Below are 21102 nucleotides of genomic sequence, written 5' to 3'. Positions count from 1 at the left end.
TTGTTCGTAATGGGGACTATGTTGAAAAATGATACCACCATTTGTAGCTGACATTGCAAGCTTCCCACTGATACCTGTATCGGTGTTATCTGTCAGACACAAATAAAGGCATCACCTTGGAGGCATTACTTCCTGAATCACCCTCGTAAAAGTGAGAAATACTATACCCTGGCCGGCGAACGATGATTTCTGACAGCTCAGCTCGCGTGGACGACTGAGGAGTGCGGTGTTGCCATGTGCTTCTCGCGTAGGGGGAGAATCGTCTACTTCCTCGTTGAGGGAGAGAGGGGGTGAGTCAAAGTTTGGCAATGTGCGGTGGTTACCATGGAGACGCGACAGGTTCTGAGCCTAAGGTTGGTTGGCCTGTTGTCTTCTGCTCGCTCGCCGTGGCCTTGTGCAAAGCTGTCAGAAATCATCGTTCACCGGCCAGAGTATAACTTGTTCATTTTAGAGAAACAAAAGGAAAGGAAATAAACTACACATTTTTTTCTTTTTTTAATTTTAATCAATCAAGTATACAAAAGCAAAATATAGTCAGTCAAAGACACCTCTGCGATGCTGCGAGTGATTGAATTTTGGAAATATAGCTTTTTCCTCTGGCACAAGCAGTGGTCTTCCCACTCACACTAACAAACAAACAAACAATAATGTACAGTACAGCAGTATTCAAAACACATCATAATAAAAATAACATACCGAATTAACGTCACCCATCAGAACAAAATGTACCAAAAGTAAATTTAAAAAAAAAAAAGAAATTTCCGTTGTTTTTCAATTTGGGATCAAAATTCTTCACAAGATCTAAACAAAAAAATTTTTGTAAGAGCTGGCAACACGTTGCAGAGAGTTCCAACAGGAATGACACATTTTTTTTTAAATTGTGTTCAACTGTATTTTATGGGCACTAATAAAAGAAACGATTACTGTCTACAAAATATTATATTTCTGACAAATTCCATGAGACATCTGTTGTAATTCTCTGCAACATATTGCTCAATCTTAATTACATTTATTATTACAATCACATAAATTAAAAAAAAAGTTCCTGAAATACACATGTGGCCCCAAATTTAACTTGTTTCAACACATTACAACATAAATAATCGTTAGAAACAGATAAATAATATCTATGTACCCTCTCCCCAATTTTAGAAAGGCTTTTTTTTTAAAAAAGGAACAACAAATGCTGGAATCCAAGTGAGAAAAAAAAAAGCACTTAACAATTTTGATAGGCACAACACACAGATTTTGTCTCGCAATGAAATAAAGCTGTCAGAAGTGTGTTCATAACACATTATATACGCTACAACAGTTCAAGTGTTGTGAAAAGTGTAAACGAATATTAGCAGAACTAGTTTTAACTAGTACGTAACTTTTTTTTTTTTTTTTCAAGTGACAAAACCAATTTTTGGCTGCAAGTGAAACAGGTTTTCACTAGTAGTAAAAATACGAGGGGAAGTCCGAAAATGTTTTCCCCAGGAAAACGAACAGCAATGGAGAAAACAAGAAGTGGTTGCATGCGCAACACACCCAGACACAAGTGGGTATCTCTCGCCCGCGATCCTGCAGATGGCGCTGTCGCAACGCCTGCCCAAAGCGGAGACGAGTCTTTCAATCTGAGACTGGTATCTATGGAAAGATGGCGCGTTTTGACGTCGTACTCAAAGAAGAAAGTGCGAGCGGATGCCCAGGCGATTCGGAAAAAGCGCCTTCTAACATCTGGTGCTCTGTTGTTCGATGACAATGCAAGAACCACATTCAGCGACGACAACGCAAAACCATATTGCAACTCTTGGGTGGGAGCGCCTTGCCCATCCACCATACAGTCCTGATCTCGCACCGAGTGACTTCCATCTGTTTCCGCCTTTGAAGAAGACTCTCAGTGATAGGCGCTTTGGAAGCAATGCTGAAGTTGTAGAATATGTACAATGCTTCTTCCGTATGCAGAGCCTTGAATTTTTCCTGGAAGGGTTTTTGAAGCTTACGAACAAGTATGACAAATGTCTCAATGTTCGTGGTACTTATGTGGAAAAATAAATGTACGTCTGATCTTAAATGTCATGTTCTATTTTTGGTCTTGTATCTCAACCTCTGTCCACAGTCACCTAGGGAAACGTATTTTCGGACTCCACCTCGAACTTTGTCTATAAGTAATAAAGTAAATGTATACAAGGGCATTTTAATGTTAAATTGCTTCTTTTTGTATACATGTAAAAAATTAAATTACATATAAAAGGTACTACCGAGCATACTGAAGATGATATATATATATATATATATATATATATATATATATATATATATATATATATATATATATATATATATATATATATATATATATATATATATTCAATTTAGTACGATTGACAAGTGTTGCACCCTAGTTAGATATTTATTTTTTCATTTATCAATACTCGAACTTCATAACGTACAGCGAATGTGAAATATACCATTGATGTTGAATGATCCAGAAGAAGAAACCTGATGTTGCTCATCACAAGAAAATTTAGCAACTCACCACACATTTTGTAACAGGAAATGAATCCGACTGTATTTAGTTTTGAGAAGTCGCTGATACGTTTTGGCAAAAGCTTATTTCTGTCAACTGCAGATACTTTAAAACAAGTTGACCGCCATGTGTATCACCGGTGATTCACAGTGGTTATACTTTGCAGAGCCATACGAATCATATGTGATTCACAGGTTTTGTTTTTGAAGCCGTGTGAATCACTGGTGATGCACAAGCACATAACTTTTAAAATGGTGAAATAAATCCTCCGGCCTCAGAAAGATGTTTGACATCCTTAGTTTCCGACTTCTGACAGTTTTATCCTAGAAATTATTTGATTATTTTGATACATATTTTCCTCCAATAAAATCAGCCCCACGATTCATCATGCCGATATCGCTCTGGCAGTCAAGGTGTTAAATATATATAAATTTACCATCAATTGTTTTAGTATTGTTCGATACTTCTTTATAGATATTTTGTTCTAAAAAGTACAGAAATTTAGCAAATATGTTTAAAATTATTCCAGAAAATATATTTTGCTAGTGACACTATCAACGAAAAAGAATTACTTTTATTAACATATCTAGTTTAACATATTGTGTGGTAAATATATACAGTACAGTTGCAAAAGTATGAACACAACCAATACATGTTCGTTAGGTTACTAATATCAAAACGAATGGACAAATGTATGTACGGTTTTCTGTAACAAATAGCGATGTTTATTATCACTACCTTATAGAAAAATATGATTAAAGTAAAGCACTAAAAACAGAAGGAACACAAAGGGTGGGTTGGTATGAACTTTTGTTGATGACAGTACAGTAACTTAAAAATAAATTAGAAACACAATCTGCATCATAAATAATTATTACACAGGTTTTTTTCAAACCATAAAATATTAAACTTCATACATTCAAAATTTGTTACACATTCAGAACCATTATCATAATGTGAAAATTCTGACAAAAACGTCAGGATTTACAGTTTTCCAAAGCAAAATCACTAAATATGCAACTCTCACTTGTTGGTATGTCTCAGATACATTTGATTAAAACATCTTCATGTAATTATGTTATTTATGAAACACGGTTATTCACCTTATTCTATATTTATGAAACACGGTTATTCACCTTATTTTATATTTATGAAACACGGTTATTCACCTTTTTCTATATTTATGAAACACGGTTATTCACCTTATTTTATATTTATGAAACACGGTTATTCACATTATTCTATGTTTATGAAACACGGTTATTCACCTTATTCTATATTTATGAAACACGGTTATTCACCTTACTTTATATTCTGAAACACGGTTATTCACATTATTATATCATCATTACGCTTGTAATTAATAATGTACGAAAAAAAGGAAACTTTTCTGATAGTAAAATCAAAAATATACGGAAATTGCAATGCATTTAATCAACATGAGATTTCCTGGTATCGTAACAAACAGTTTTACATATTAACTTACATGCTAATCACAGATTGTAAATATCGTAAAATCACATACTTTCAGCATACAAGTACAGAGTAGTATATATATCAGGCTCTTGAATTATTATCTATGAATCTCTTTTTCTGATCTTGATGCATTAACTGATAATGTAGCTTCACAGGTTCAAACAGCGATTTGAATTCAAACTTCAAATTTTCAACTCACAACACCTTGCAACTCTGTATGTATAGTGAAATCTTAAAATTTCTGACTGTATAGCAAATCATTATGAACACAAAACTCAGAGTATTAAGAAATTAGGATTCTGAAGCTTGTGTAATGTAGAAATGTACTAGTTTGCGAATTTTCAAGTACAAAATACAGAGTAATATTTATAAACTTGAATTTTTAAAAATAAAACTTAATCTCAATGTCTTCAAAACTTCACATAAACTGGATTTGAAACGTTCTGTATACATTAAATACTCAGATACGGTGAGCATCAGAACAGTTTGCAGAAGAATACATTGAAAAAATCAAATATATAGTGTAAAAAAAAGCTGTATTTACCTTTGGCTAGTATTTCTTTACTCATTTATCAATTCCCATGTTACTTACTCTCCTGTAACTTTTCTTTAACCTAGACTAATTCTTTACCCCATGTTACTTAACCTCCTGTTCCTTTTCTTTAACCTAAATTAATTCTTAAACAGAGAAGATGTATGGAAAAGGCAGATAAAATTTCTGTTTTAGTATTTGCCAAGGTTTGTGGACAAACAGATACATTATCCATGTTACTCCTTATATTAATTCTTTTGTGTATTTCACACAGATAAAATTTTACATGAAATTCTGAAAGGCATTGATGTAAGTTTTATTTTGTACTATTTTTCTTTTCCTGACGCTATACTATGAAAGCAGAAATAATCTTGTGTTCGTTTCTGGTTACAAACACTAATTAAAATAGTAATAGGAAACAACAATTGTGCATACAGAACCAGAGGTGTACAACTTCATAAAGTTGGCTGCACTGAAGCCCGACCTCAATGTCACTAATGAGTTTTAGGTGCCCGAAGTGATTAGAAGTTGATTGAGGTTTGAAATAACTATTCATCTCTGATAGAATCACTATTTTGTACCATATTATATATATATATAATGTTTTAAATTTACTTTCTTTACTTGGGAGCCTTTATTATGAGATTTTTGATTAAGACTTTTGACGATGTTCTAGATAACTAAATTTAGCTTATTCTAAATTTGAGTTTAGATTCGTCTCATTTAGTTTCTACATCAAGTGCAAGTTTCATATCTAGTTAAATCTGTGTCTAATTTAATCTATAGAGGAACCCGAAAATTGTATATAGATTTCGATAGTCGTTACCTATGTCTATTTTTTTTTAAAAAAAATAAGAATTAATTTATGAGGCAAGATATTATGCTGTCTTTTACGATGTCAGTAGTCTCACGATGACTGTCACGAGTCAAACAAAATGACGGAGGCATGATTGATATTTGCTAAATGTCGAATTCCATCCACGATGTCCTAGAGAATCAGCTACATTGGATGCACTAGGAGAAGAAATTGAAACGTGGAATGCATCTCTGCAGACATTGTAGTCAATATTGTTCATACAGTAGTTCGCCAAAATCGGAAATGTTTCAGTGTCAATAGTGACCACTTTCAACATGTAACATGATTGTTACAGAAGTCACATGATTTATCGCTATCCTTTATTTGCTATGTAAATCTAGTAATAAATATTTTCTGCAGATATTTTTATGCATAGTGAACTGTATATATATTTTTAATGGATTCCCCGTTTATGGGTATTTATTTGCTTAAAAATTGACTAAAACAACATCATCAACATAACGTTTCAATTTTTAATTTCTGCACATGTAGATCTTTATGAAATTTTAATAAGGGGTTCCACATTATTTTAGTCAAATAGTATTTACCTGGATTTTTAGTTTCTTTGGCTTTGGGGTAGTTACTATCAAATTTTATGGAGTCTTTATTGCAAAATTTTAATGAGGAGTTCTATAATGTTCTACGAAAATTGTATTTAACTGAAGATTTACTTTCTTCACCTGTGGGATCTTTAATAAATATAAATTTTAATGAGAGGTTCTACGATGTTCTAGGTAAATTTTATTTAGCTTAAATTTTACTTTCTTCACCTGTAGGGTCTTTATTATAAAACATTTAAGAAGTGATTCTATGATGTTCTAGGCAAATTGTAATAAGCTGAACTGCTTTCTTCACCTGCGGGGTCTTTGCTATAAAAAGTAAATGAAGGGTTCTATAATGTTCTAGACAAATTGTATTTAAATCAAAGTTCTATTTTGTTCATTTCTGGGATCTTGATTATAAACTTTTAATAAGATATCTACAATGTTTTAGGCACATTGTATTTAGACAAAAGTTTACTTCCTTCACCTGTGGAGTCTTCCAGAGACTCCACGATATTCAAGGCAAATTCTAATATTTAGCTAATATTATTTTGATTCTAGGTTCACTTTATTTCTTTCTATGTCAAGGGTAACTTTCATATTAATTCTAAATCCACGTCTAGTTTAATCTATTTGTAAAAGTTTTGAAGTTTTGAAACGGAACACTAACACCCACTGAATTTAAGGGTAAGTATCTATGAAGCTAAAGTGGGAGTCAATTGTACAAAATCTTTAGTACGAATTTGCAATATAAAATTGACCTCGGTTCTTTGATATGAGTATATGACAGTAGCATACAATTGTTACACTATAACGCTATACTTTCTAACAAATTATTTGTCCTTTAAAAATAGTACATATTTTCACTTTTAAATACATTTTGGAAGTTCTTGCCAATTTAATAGTAATAATAATTTATTAAAATAATGTCTCAATGGGCTTGGACGTCTTGTCATCGTGAATATGAACTGACAGATATTACAGAGCATTTATTATTAAATTGCACAAATTTTGACAGAATTTCAATGTTTCCATCATGTTCCTTGCGGAAAAATATGTACCAAAGCAGTTTTGCAACAGGTAAGCATGTAAGATTTAAAAAAAAAAAAAAAAAATCATAATGTTATTATGTTACCAAGTAAATATATACTGCTTATATTAAATACACTTCTATTCAAAAAACTCCGTGCAAATTTTACATTACAATATGATGAACTGTTTCACAGGTTTGTTAGTTTAATTAAAACAATATTTAAAATGTGTAAGCACCATATAACATTTTCATACACAATAATGCTGATTTTTTTTATTACTTTATAGTCAGAACGAAATTTTGGTTCTTGTAAACACAGAGAAAAAAATATTGTACAATAGTTTGCTGAATGACATATTGTAGCTAAGTTATATTTAGAAAATAATGCTTGGGATTATGTATCTTCCAAATCAGCAGCAACACAGTTTACTGCTTCAGTTATGAACTTCAACGCTAGTATTTTATTTGTTTAGTTTTAGTTTTCTTCTTCTTCTACTACTTTGAGAAGAAGAATCATAAATATTCCTCATTTTTTTTTTTCTGAGTCAGAGTAACTTTCAAAGCGTGGCTTTGTATTGAGAAAAAAAATATAATTTAAATTCTTAAGGGCCAAATTTCTTAATACTTTCTAAAAGAAAACTGAAAAGTACTTACTTATTTCTATGCACACGAACAAAATAAAACCACATTTACGAAAATCAATCAGTGAAAATGAACGCTTCGAAGACAAAAACTACTTTTAGCAATGAATCAATGTAGTTAAAAAAAAAAAAATATGCACAAATTGCAGAGAGAGTGACGCTATATAATTACAGCCATGGAAAACAAACACAGTTCCAAAATCGTAATAATACAGTAATGGTACGGAAAATGCTATAAATTTCATATAATTTGAACATGGAATATGGAATATCGAGTCATACAGATTTGGTATTTATAATAGAATATCAAGTCATATTGATTTAGTATATATAATCTCAAAGACATTTTAATTTCTTTATTATCAGCAATTTTAAGAAATTTTACTTGAGATTTTCAAGTACTAATTCGTTTATCAATATGGTTAATCACATCAGTAGAACTAACAATAATAAACAGTAATTTCTTAAGAACAACACAAAAAACAGACATGTTTATTTTAAATAGATTAGACAAAAGTTAAGAATGATACCTTTATTCTTAAGGGCTTACTCTGAACTCCATAGATAATATTTTAGGTAGCTATGTAATTATGTCTTTATAAGTCTATCTACTGTCTCCTTTCGTTGAGAATAGTATTTTTTTTTTTTTACTTTAAAAAAAAAAGTCCTCTACAAAAGTATTTATCTTTATCCAGCTCTTGTTGTTCCTGATAATGATGATGTTAATGGTGATTGTTTTTTTTTTTTTCACTCAATCGATCAAACAGCTGGTGGGGTAAGACCACAGTACGAAAAGAGGATCATATTCAGGTAGAGGTGAATTAGGAGCAGTAGCATAATTCTGTATCACTTCTTCTTCGCATCCTTCAAACCAGCACCGGCGTTAAATTTGAAGAAGATAATGTCGCCATCTTCTACCACGTAATTTCGACCTTGTTGCCTGTATTTCCCTGCAGCCTGGAAGAACAGAAATGGAGCTTATTAATGTATGTATTTATATAGAAGATACAGTCCAAAAAAATATACATAATTAGTAAATGGTATTAAAACATAGAATTCCTACATCAAGACGGAGAGGTTAGCCGAGAACCGTGGTGCATGAAAGTTTCTAAATTTGCAGCAACTGACCTGATAGTAATGGCAGATTACCTATGACGATGATGACATTTAATAGCATCACGCTAGTGGGCCGTACAAGATTGTAATGTTATTAGGATCACGCTAGTGGGCCTTAAAAGATTGCAATGTTATTATGATCACGCTATTGCCCCTTACAAGATTGTAATGTTCTTAGGATCATGATATTGGGCCTTATAAGATTGTAATGCTATTAGGATTACGCTAGTGGACCTTAAAAGATTGTAATGTTATCAGGATTACGCTAGTGGGCCTTATAAGATTGTAATGTTATTAGGATCACGACAGTGGACCTTATAAGATTACAATGCTATTAGGATCACGCTAGTAAGTTTTATAAGATTATAATGTTATTATGATCACGCTATTGCCCCTTACAAGATTGTAATGTTCTTAGGATCATGATATTGGGCCTTATGAGATTGTAATGCTATTAGGATTACGCTAGTGGGCCTTAAAAGATTGTAATGTTATCAGGATTACGCTAGTGGGCCTTATAAGATTGTAATGTTATTAGGATCACGACAGTGGGCCTTATAAGATTACAATGCTATTAGGATCACGCTAGTAAGTCTTATAAGATTGTAATGTTGTTATGATCACGCTATTGCCCCTTACAAGATTGTAATGTTCTTAGGATCGTGATATTGGGTCTTATGAGATTGTAATGCTATTAGGATTACGCTAGTAGGCCTTAAAAGATTGTAATGTTATTAGGATCACGATAGTGAGCCTTATAAAATTGTAATGCTATTAGGATTACGCTAGTTGCCTTATAAGATTGTAATATTAGTCCGTCCGTTCGTTACTTCACACGACAAGTGTTAAACAAAAGCCAAATTTGTACTTTTTCAATAGACATCTAGAGCTATTAATTCGGCCAAGTTCGTTCAAGAAAAAAAATGAAATCTTTGAGTTTAACGCCCCACGTTATGTTCTTTTAGGCTACGGGAGATGATCATTAAAGCATGTGAATGATGAAGGAAGATTGGTGGAATAAGAAAGTGGGAGGAAGTGGGAGTACCACGATATTGTCCACCATAAACTTACTTGACCGAGGATCGAACCAGGGACCCCAGGCACCAGAGGTAAGCGCTTTACCTCTGAGCCACCGTGTTCCCTTAATTCGTTCATGGAATCAATCTGTTGATATCGGTGATTCTCTATATCGCAAACTTGAAAATATGTGGTGAGGTTAGATTTCTTTTTACTTTCTATTTTTTCCTTCTATTTTTTTTGATTATCATACTATTTTGGTTAAATCTGAAAAATATTGGTGAGGTTAAAAACCTCACATATTTGAGGTATGAGAGGGTATGCAGTCTTATAGTATTGTTGATTGGCACCAGTGTATATTCCCAAATATTCTTTGATCGCGGATTCATTTATAAATGTAAATGTAAATTTCACGCTACTGTCATTACCAGATTTTTTAAAAAAATTCTAGCTATATACAAAACTACATGAACTCACTGACATAAAATAACGGGTACTTCCGGTTCACGTGGTAAGTTGAAATTTGACATGATTGTAGCTTTCCGGAACTAACCAACAGAAAAATTGCCAAAAGTGAATATTTTTAAGTTTAAGGGGTCTACGGGGGATGAAGAAAGTCCTGTGTTATTAAAATGGATTTTTTTTTTAACTTATCTCATATTTAGGTACTTGGAATTGGAACAAAAACTTAAAAATTTGGTATGCTTATATGTTTTTGTTAGCGTTGTCCAAGTAAATCAAAAATAAAAATTTCCAAGTGTAGAAGGGTCTTTAACGGGGAACTGAAAAATCTTTCCCACGTTATTTATATGGAACATCTTCTACACCTCAAAATGTTTAGACACTTCCGAAGCCTTTCGGTACTAACCCACAGGAAAATTGAAAAAAGTTAATACTTTTAGTTTTTAAGGGGTCTAAAGAGGAGATGAAGAAATTCTCATGTTATTTAAATGGGCGTTTTCTTGGGATACAAAATCTTATCTTTTAGATAGTTGAAATAGGAAAAGAAACTTGAAATGCCGTAGAATTAATGGCTTAAGAGGTACTACGCCCTAGGCCGAGCAAACGTGGGGGTCTGAGGACAAAGCCCCCAGCTAGCCGAAGGCTAGTTATTGTCATAACGTCTTTATTCGTCTTTCACTGTTAGTAATACCTGTTTTCCCACTCTTTGTCCACAATACACGTGTTCGACTTTAATTTGGATTCATTCGTTTTAATGACACAGTTTCATTAAAACGTATGTCAGTCTTTTTATCAATCATTAAGTTTTATATTATTATTTTCTTTAATTACCAGTCCTTCAACGATATTATATTTTGTATCTTGTCATGTGTTTTGAGACCTGACCAGCTGGCCACTAAACCAATGATGAGGGCTAACATATCGATAATATCTTTAGTATTCTAAATCTAAAAACTCCTACATAGTTATAGGAAAATGAAATACTAGCGTTAAGGCTAAAGAACGTGTCTGTGATGCCAAACATACTGTTTTCATTTGAAGTTCTGCTCTTCAAGCATTTGTATTAATTTTGTCATACCAATTCTAGATATTAATTCACTTACGACGAAGAATGGAACAAATTTAAGACCTTTGATTTTCAACTAAAATCTATATGTTTTCACTTTGACCAAATCGAGAGGCAAATTTGTTCCCAATAGAGGAACAGCACTTGGGTTCTCTGTGAGAACCTATACGGAACGCAATTTCTTGTCTGTTAAATATAGTTTGATACAACAAAACCACTCGTTTAGCTTGCTTCTTTATTGAAATGAAAGAATGAACAATTCGGGAAGTACTAATCCTAATTTCAAAAAATATGCCTTGTACTTTTGCCTGCAAAATAAAATGTTAAACGATATGCATTAAAAGTCTAAATAAAACACAAAAATATAAGTACAGAGTTTTCTTTCAGACGATTAGCCTTTCATTTCGACTAAGTTTCTTTTCACCGGAATGAAATTATTTCTGTACAATCGACATATTGGACGTCCCTCTCTGCCGTTCACCCATTCTACCAACAAGAGATCACCAACTTTTGAAAACAGTATATTTTATCCTGTTAGACATAATCAATATACTATGAACAAATACTATGTTAGGTGAGATATTCATACAGTCATAATATCTATGGCCTGACCTGATGATGCAATGGTTATAAATTCTTTTCCTGGGAAATGTCATTAAAATATGTCGGTTCCCTGTTGATTTTGAGGAAGATGCATTTTTTTAAAATCCAAGTATGAAAGTTTCTGATGAACTCTCAGCAGTGTCTCAAGATGTCTACCGCTCTGCTTTTCACCGGCATTTTTTTTTCTGACAAAATAATCTGCATGGGCGCAAGCAGGCAATTGTAGGAATTATCAGAAACTTACTGATAGACCTCTTAAATAATACAGTAACCTTTTTCTCTTGTGGACGCACTTTCGCTCCTTGTTCATTACATACGTTGCTTTGTGATGACTGGAAATACAGTGTTTTTTTCGTGTATTTAATTGCTCTGCTTATGAAGACTGTTAGTATAGTGTTTTTCTTGTTTATTTTATTGCTCTGCTTATGAAGACTGTTAGTACAGTGTTTTTCTTGTTTATTTAATTGATTTGCTTGTGATGACTGGTAGTACAGTGTTTTTCTTGTATATTTAATTGCTCTGCTTGTGATGACTGGAAGTACAGTGTTTTTCTTGTTTATTTAATTGCTCTGCTTGTGATGACTGGAAGTACAGTGTTTTTCTTGTTTATTTAATTGCCCTGGTTGTGATGACTGTTAGTACAGTGTTTTGTTGTTTATTTAATTGATCTGCTTGTGATGACTGGTAGTACAGTGTTTTTCTTGTTTATTTAATTGATCTACTTGTGATGACTGGTAATACAGTATTTTTCTTGTTTATTTATTTGCTCTGCTTTGTGATAACTGGTAGTACAGTTTTTCCTTGTTTATTCAATTAACTTCAAGGGAGTGTAGTTTACCAAAGACTCTTTTACATATGAAGGGTAAGGGGAAAAAAGCAAGGAAAGTCCATGTTTGTGCTTTAACGGGTGTTTTGTCCTATCTGTTGGTGACTCTTGGTACTATTTGACTGTATGTACTACGCATGCGTAGATGTAGAAATGTCCATGTAAAAAGGGGCAAAAGATTTGACTAATCATATTCATTTTATACAGCTTTACAATATTAAAACGCCGTTTTCTCGAAAATGCAGTTTTGTGACTATTTCTATTTTTTCCCCCTTACCCTTCATATGTAGTCGCTCCGTCCGTTGGCACAAAATCTTAAAAATTATTTGATGGATCATCATCAATCTTATCCAGGATACAGAACGTCAAAAATTTAAGGATCAAGTTCGCTGATGAAGGTGATCCATTCAGTCGTTCTGAAGATTTGAACCATAGGCGTAGCAACCGAGTCTGCACATCCTAATAAAATGGTTGGATTGTTGTTTTTCTTCAATCGTCACGCATTTTAAAATTTTGTTATATGTAATTCATAGAAATAAGATTTTATCTGATATTTTTAATTCATTTGGTCTCTGATCTCTGAAGCCCGCAACTCCTTTTGTTTTATACCAAGTTTTCGATACTTATGATAAGCTAATGAGCAGTAGATAGTGTCACTGAAGATTTTAGGCTCTTATTTCTCTTTTAAGAAGCTTATTAATTGATTAGCTTAGTTGATTTGTATTCAAGACGTTTATTAGCAAGGAAGGTATGTAGAACGTATATCTACAGTTTAAGGTTGGTTTAAAGGGACAAGTTTTGCTGATAGATGTCACTACAATCTTCGTACCTCTCTTATGTACCTTTCACGAAAATTCACGATTTCTCTTACAACTTTCAACCTAGAAACTTCAAATTTTTAGTGAAGGAACTTCATAACCTAGCGAAGGCAACAATTCGTGCCGAGTTTTTTATTTAGAATTTTCTTCATTGTTGGAATGGCTTGATTGTTAAAATGGATATTCAAACCTTTCAACAATGAATATAACTGTTTCAACAATGGAGAAAATTCTAAACAAAAACTCGGCACAAATTGTTGTCTTCAATAGGTTATTAAGTTCCTTCTGTAAAAAATTTGAAGTCTCTAGGCTGAAATTTGTAAGAGAAATTGTGAATTTTCGTGAAAGGTAAAAAATATATGAGAGAGATACGAAGACTGTAGTGACATCTACCGGCAAAGCTTGTCCCCTTTACATCAACTTTAAAGCAGGCTATAAACCATTTTAGTGCTTTCGATGCTCTTCCAATGGAAATCGAACTGAGGTCCTCGTTCATCGAAGTCATGCACACTTACCACTTCTTTTTGTTCTTATTCTTTAAAATACGTGATCACCAAATGTATCCGTTCTTTCCCTTGTATCGCTTTCTTTCGAAACTAATTTATCTCATATTATCTCTTAACACACTTATTCAATCATCTTTGTTCAACTATTTTATATTGCACTACCTGAACCTGCGCTCTCTACACAGCGCATCATCCAACATTTGAGCATGAAACTCCTTGTTATTCCTCACAACATCTGTACATGTCTCTTCACAGAGATAAGTGAAAGACAGCTTGATAAAAGTCGGCATGGGGTAACATAAAGGGGAGATTTTTTCAATACCTCGCACCGTTTGCAAGATTTGAGCCTACTTCCGGTTGGAGTTTCTAATTTGTGTATGATCAGTGTTTAGTTTCTTCTTGCATGCAGTATGTAATAAGCAAATACATTACATACACAATTAATTATAACGTCTGCGATATACGGTGTTCATTGGGCAAAATACCTCAAACAATAAAGATTGATCTTAGACTGGAGAAATAGTTATTCAGCGTCTTTCATTATCATTTGGCCATGAAACAAACGCGGGAGAAATATGCTAATCCCGTATTCAAATGTGTGGTGTTGGAATGTATAACTCGTAGGACATGATGCTTTACTTTTTAAAATTTCAACACTTTCAGTGTACCCCTAAAAATGTCATAAAGAAATAACGGTCATGTATTTTAAATATTCAATTAGAAATGGACAATATACACAAAATTTGCAATCGATCAGTGAAAATGGCACCTTTCTAGAGCTTGTGGTATCCAAGATATCATTGTCAGAAGAACTAGCTGAACCTGCACTCTCTACACAGCGCATCGTTCACATATGAGCATGAATCTCCTTGTTATTCCTCATATCTGTACATGTCCCTTTACAAAGACAACTGAAAGACGTTTTGATAAAAATTGGCAAGAGATACCATAAAGGGGAGATTTTTCTATTACTTTTTCAATATCTCGCACCGTTTGCAAGATTTGAGCCTACCTCCGGTTGGAGTTTTTAATTCATGTATGATCAGTCTTTTCTTTCTTTTTGCATGCAGTATGTAATAAGTAAATACATTACACACACAATTAATTATTGAGTGATATATGGTGTTCATTGGACAAAACACTCCAAATAATAAAGATTCATCTTAGACTGCAGTTTATCCTTCGTTTTTCATTATGATTTGTCCATGAAACAAACGCCTGAGATGTATGCAACCCACGTATACAAATATGTGGTGTTGGAATGTGTAATGCGTAGGATATGATGCTTTAGTTTTTTTTTCTAATTTCAACACTTGGAGTGTACCTGTAAAAATGTAATAAAAAATAATGACCATGTTTTTTTTTTTTTTTTTTTTTTTTTAATATTCAATTAGAACTGGACAATCTACATAAAATTTGCAATTGATCAGTGAAAACGTCATCTTTCTAGAGCCTGTAGTTTCCGAGATCTCGTTGTTGAAAGGACTGGCCACAAACATATAAACATCCACAAACGTGTAGTTTATAAGAACTCCAAGGATGGCAGGAGAATTCATTTGCATTGATTTTGGAGAAGGCTTATTAAAATGCAAAGGCTTTGAACAATAATTTAAAAAAGATAAACTTTATGAAAAACGGGTCCATTTAAATAATTTATTTAAAGTACACATACTTTAAAATATTTGTCTTATTAAACATGAAATCACAAATAACCGTAAATCAAAGAGTTGAAATTCAAAGTTATAGGTTGGAGCTCAGGTGCCTTTGTTGCTATTGTAGCATTTTAATAGATAGATTAGCTACAAACACATAAACGTCCATAAACATATAAACCTAGCACTTTAATATATAGAGAAACGACAGGGATAAAACACAGAAACAGTGAGCACGGTTGAAAAGAATGCGTGTTGTTCAGTAATATTAATGAAGTCATGATATTCTTGTATAAACTACACACTTTTTAAGTGTTTTTTTTTTTAAACTCTCACCAGGATCAACTAATTTTCTCCTACCTATTCTATTAAAATATCAATTACGCACTTTGTATCATTCCCCTTGTGAGGGATTATGCAACAGGTGGGTCCTGGAGACTTAGATACCCTGAAAATTTGACTTTTCTGCAAATTTAGTCTAATTTTACAAACTTTAATATAATTTATATTCATATTGAATTTGCCCTCCCCCGCCTCCCGAAAATTTGCGGATCTAGCAAATAAATTCCAGCATACGTCTTTGAGTCTTTGTTTTGCATTAAGGCCTGCTATACAGTATGAGATAAGTCCTAGGAAATATCTTAGGATTTATCCGAGGAAAAACGTTACGACATATTTCCTACGAAATCCTACCCTTTTGTTCCATACACGACTATACATCCTACTGATAATGATACCAGTCGCTATATTGTTAAACTGCACACCTAAAAAACAAAAGAGATAAATGAGCAAAACATACATCAGTCCCTGCACCACTCTTCATTTGGTCGAGTATTGTTTGCTCTTTCACCCACATACGACTGGCTTTTGTTGTTTTGTTTTCACTTTCTCTCACCTGATGTCGCTTAAATCGAAATCCTATGAATTTTCTTTCCGAAACAGAGCGTGCTCTCATAAAATCATTCAGAACCTAGGAAATGACATGTAATTTGATGCCATACACGTTGAGATTTTGACTTTTGGAAAAAAACGTAAGACATTTCCAAAGGATTTATCCTATAGTGCATAGCAGGCCTAACAGTTAAACAGGGGCGGATCCAGGACGGACTTCTTCGGGGCGCGGTGGGTTGGAACACTGCTACTTTTAAGAGGTCCAAACTCTACGATTGGTTTTATTCATATATATAAAATAAGAAAGTTTTCTCTTCTGAGGTGAAAATAAGAAAGTTTTCCCCGATCGCTTCTCCCTGGATCCGCCACTGCAGTTAAGTGTATTAATATGTTGAATAGCTACCTTGACAGCAGCTTCTGATCCCTCTTCTTTGAAATCATCATATTTCATCACCTCGGCCATAATGAAACCCTTCTCAAAGTCAGTGTGGATCTTCCCTGCCGCTTGAGGCGCTTTGGTTCCCTTCTGCAAATAAATAAATAAATAAATACATGAATAAATAAATAAATAAATGAGACAAAAAATAAATAAATCTAATAATACTTTACTAATACTAATAAATCTAATAATACTAATGATGTTACACATTAGATTTCATTAGTCATCAAATCTTAACAAATAATTTGTCACAGACAATATTTTTAAATTGATTCATTGATCGATTGGAAGGAGGGAGGGGGGGGGGCGAATGAGGACGTCGGCAATTTAACGATTTGTCCTCGTCACAAAATTATTGACGAAACGAATTTAAATTGTGACTTTAAGGCTATTGTATACGGCAGGGTTTTTAAACGTGGGGGTCGCAAGAAGATTTCATGGGGGGTCGCGAAGATAAGCGAAAGAAATTAATATAATTAGAATCTAACATGGGAAAATATTTTTTAAATATTAGTTTAATTTTTGTTCTGATAGGCATATTTTAATTTCGTACTGTACATACTAGTAAGAATAACAAAAAATAGGCCTACTAAACACTTTCAACAGGTGGAGAGTTGTTTAAAAATCAATTTAAATGAAAGAGGTACGATATGAAACTAATGAGAACTGCACATTGAAATACCAGAAAATTACAAATGCAACAAAACCTACGTATTGAAATACAATTAAAATTAAAAGCTAATAAGATACCTGAGCATGGTGTGATTACACTAGTGCGGCAATGTCCGATTCAATCTTCATGACGCACATTATCATGTCATTTAAAATACTCAATAATTATTTTAACAACTGCTCAAGTTCTTTTAACCAAAATTAGAAATCACATGATTTTTTTTTATCATATGACCCAAAATTAAGGGAGTTATGAAGGTTTAAAATTTCCAAACGGCCTACATTTTGAAACACTATGAGGATCGAATTGATTAAGGGGGAAAAAAAGGAATGTCACAAACTGAATTTTCGAGAAAACGGCGTTTTTATATTTTAAACCGCGTAAAAAGAATAGGGTAGTCAAATCTTTTGCCTCTTTTTACATGAACATTTCGACATCTACGCATGCATGGCATATATGTACTGTCAAATATATGAGACAGGACCTACTGATTAACGTGGAATCCAAACCACATGAGCTCCCGCCGGGATGACTCTGTTACAGAATAAGGTAGAACCTATTCTTGAGATGCTAAATCGATTCCAAAAGACCGCTTCTCGATATCATTTTACTGTTTTTGATTGGTCAACTCACATCATTTTGATATCTCACCCTCATTACTACACTGACATCACGCTCACTTGTAATTACTCGGGTGACCCAACTTGTGCTATCACTGCAGGGAACACGAATGATTATGAAATTGATGAAATAATGTTGTATGAGGAAAAGGAAGAACTCCGGAAAAATCCAAGGACACAATTTTGTCAAGCACACACATGAGATGGGATCGAACCAGGGGCTTTCTACACCAGAGTTACGTGCTCCAGCACTAAGCCACCGTACCTTGTAAAAAGACAATTAACTCTCAACCAGATATGTCCATTGTTTTTTAAAATTCAAACGTTAAGTGAAAAAGAAGTCCATGGAAGCAATGCATGATAATCCCAACCTTGAGAAATGAAATAAAATTATTTAGTTTAATGTCGTTCTATGACCTTTGGGCTAGAGGAGAAGGAAATTTCAGCCTAGAATAGACAAGATCTAGGTAAGGGACTCAAGCCTCATTTCTTTTTCCCATATGGCCCTACATCATGGGACTCTGGAGGGTAAGCAGACAATTTCAAACGGGAAGATGTTCCCCATCTTCGGAAATGGTGGACACAGGGTCGAATCTGCAACATGGGGCAGCAAAATCTGTCGAAACAAATATTTCTTGTTGGAAACAGACTTCATGATTATGTAGGTAGTTAAATTTATTTAGTTGACCTTCTATTTGAATACTACATTCATAACTAATGTTTAATTCGCATCAGTTTAAGATCACATGGACAGTGCTAAAGCAAATGGTCAAACAAACACCAGCATGGATTGCTTGAATGTTGTCATATACAAGAACTCAATTCTCGAACAGTAGCGAATGCCTGTTTCATTTAATAATTTCAGAATTTTGATACGAAAACTAGTCTCGTCTTTGTCACAAACAAGTTCAAGAAAAATCAAGAAATAAAAATAAAAGAGCTAGTTGCACTGGAATTGCAAACTGATACATTGAGATTGAAGTTTGATACTGAATTCTATAAAAAGGAATACTAACTTTCCTCTGCAGGTGTGTTTGCTTTATCTTCCAGTAACACAACTATTAAAAAAGAAAAAAAAAGAGAGAGAGAGAGAGACAGACAGACACAACGAGATAGTATTTGAAGTGTTTAAACCTTATTTATTTATTTAACAATCATCGGATACAGCTCAGAGGTCATTTTATACTGGACCAGCAATAACATTGGGAAGGATTTCGGAAGGTTTCGGCCAGGGCGTTTAACAGGTACCATCCGGACATCTACCTGGTAGAATTGAGGAAAACCCTGGAAAACCCGTCAGGATGATCGGCAGCGGGAATCAAACCCACAATCTTCCGAATGCGAAGCCAACGCTTTACCGCTTGAGATACTTTTTGAGTACGAGTGCTCTTTCCACAACCTTCGTGGCTCATAATGGGGTAGCATACTTTAAATCGTGGCTTTTAAGATTTGTTCTTTCTGGAGAAATGGAGGGGTGGGGTGATGCCATTACACGGGAGGCAAATTGCCTAAGGCTGGCCCTGGGTAGACACACGAACAACTATTCGCTGGGATTTCCACAACCTTTTTCATCAATGTAGGGGATGATATAGTAGCTTTCCACTTAACAAATTTTTGCTTAAGCTCCCAGATACAGGGTCGTCTGGGGCAGGCAGAAGGTTCCACTCGAGGCATTGTGTGATATTTTTCTATCTCGGTTTTTGTTTCATTCTTTTACCTCCAAATTTTCCTGGTTCATACACATTGTATGTTTAATCTGAAATGAAATGAAAATGAAATGAAATTTTTGAGTTTTACGTCCCACGATTATGCCGGATAGGCTAAAGGAGACGGCGATGATGAGAGATGAGTGAAATGGTGGAATGAAGAAAGTGGGAGGAAACGGGAGAACCCCGAGAAAACCCACGCACACGGTGTTTGTCCACCACAAAGTTCACTTGGCGGGAGCAGGGTTTGAACCCGAGACCCCTAGCACTAGAGGTGAACGCTCTACCACTGAGCCACCGCGGCCCTACATATGTTTAATCTGAAACAGCTGGTATAAGGTATACTGTAAATTAATTTCATCTCCAAGTGAACCATCCCGTAAATTGGATAAGGTGAATAATGTTGCTGATTGGCACAATATTTATCTTTCTTTCTTTTTTTTTAAAGACATAATTAACAGAATATAATTGACCACACTAGTATTTCAAGTGACACACGAGTTCATCACAAGATCATAAATCGATAACCATAAATACTTTAGTTAAGTATTAATTATGTTTTAATATATAATTATGTCACTTTGAAACAACCTGAAAGACAAGTTTTACATTATTATCCTTCTGATACATTTTAATTGATTTTACCTCGCTACCGAACGCCTTACAGACTGAACAAATCAAATATTTTTTTAAAAATTAATTAACTCGGTATCTAGAGTTTAAAAAATAACAATTTATATGTAATTATTATAATGTATAATTACGGTAAATAAAATTACATCGTGACAATTGCATGTCACTGTAGAGTGTAGGCAATACTTTCAAGTTTGACCTTTGATTTTTCTTAATTAAAAAAAAAAAAGCATTAAGTAGTACTAGCGCTTCTCACTAGATGGCCAAAGAACTCTTAACATACGCGCCACAGGCGGCAATCTCCAGAACTACGTCCTCAAGCTTGTAAATAAAACGGTGTCACGCAAAGGACACAAATTACAAAAATATAGTAAAGCACTACTTTAAAATCTCACACTTTCTTATACATTGTATTGGACATAAATAAATAAACATTGTTGCTCTTCAAAATGTAAAGACTAGGGCACTTATAACCAGAAGCG

General features: G+C 33.7%; 1 protein-coding gene across 1 annotated transcript in view; it reads right to left on the bottom strand.

Annotated features, from left to right (window-relative positions):
* Positions 1–482: 482 nt before the first annotated feature.
* Positions 483–21102, bottom strand: part of LOC145674912 (obg-like ATPase 1) — a gene marked incomplete at its 5' end in the record, with an annotated part of 187156 nt that continues 166536 nt past the window's right edge. Inside the window, 2 exon segments of the mRNA XM_081745171.1 lie at positions 483–8549; positions 16953–17075. Coding sequence (XP_081601297.1) covers positions 8439–8549; positions 16953–17075 — 234 coding nt within the window.

This window comes from Thermobia domestica, chromosome 18 (assembly GCF_964235325.1).
Source record: "Thermobia domestica chromosome 18, izTheDome1.hap1.1, whole genome shotgun sequence".
NCBI lineage: Eukaryota > Metazoa > Arthropoda > Insecta > Zygentoma > Lepismatidae > Thermobia > Thermobia domestica.
Note: the sequence above shows the minus strand (reverse complement) of the source record. Positions and strands in the feature narration are given on the sequence as shown.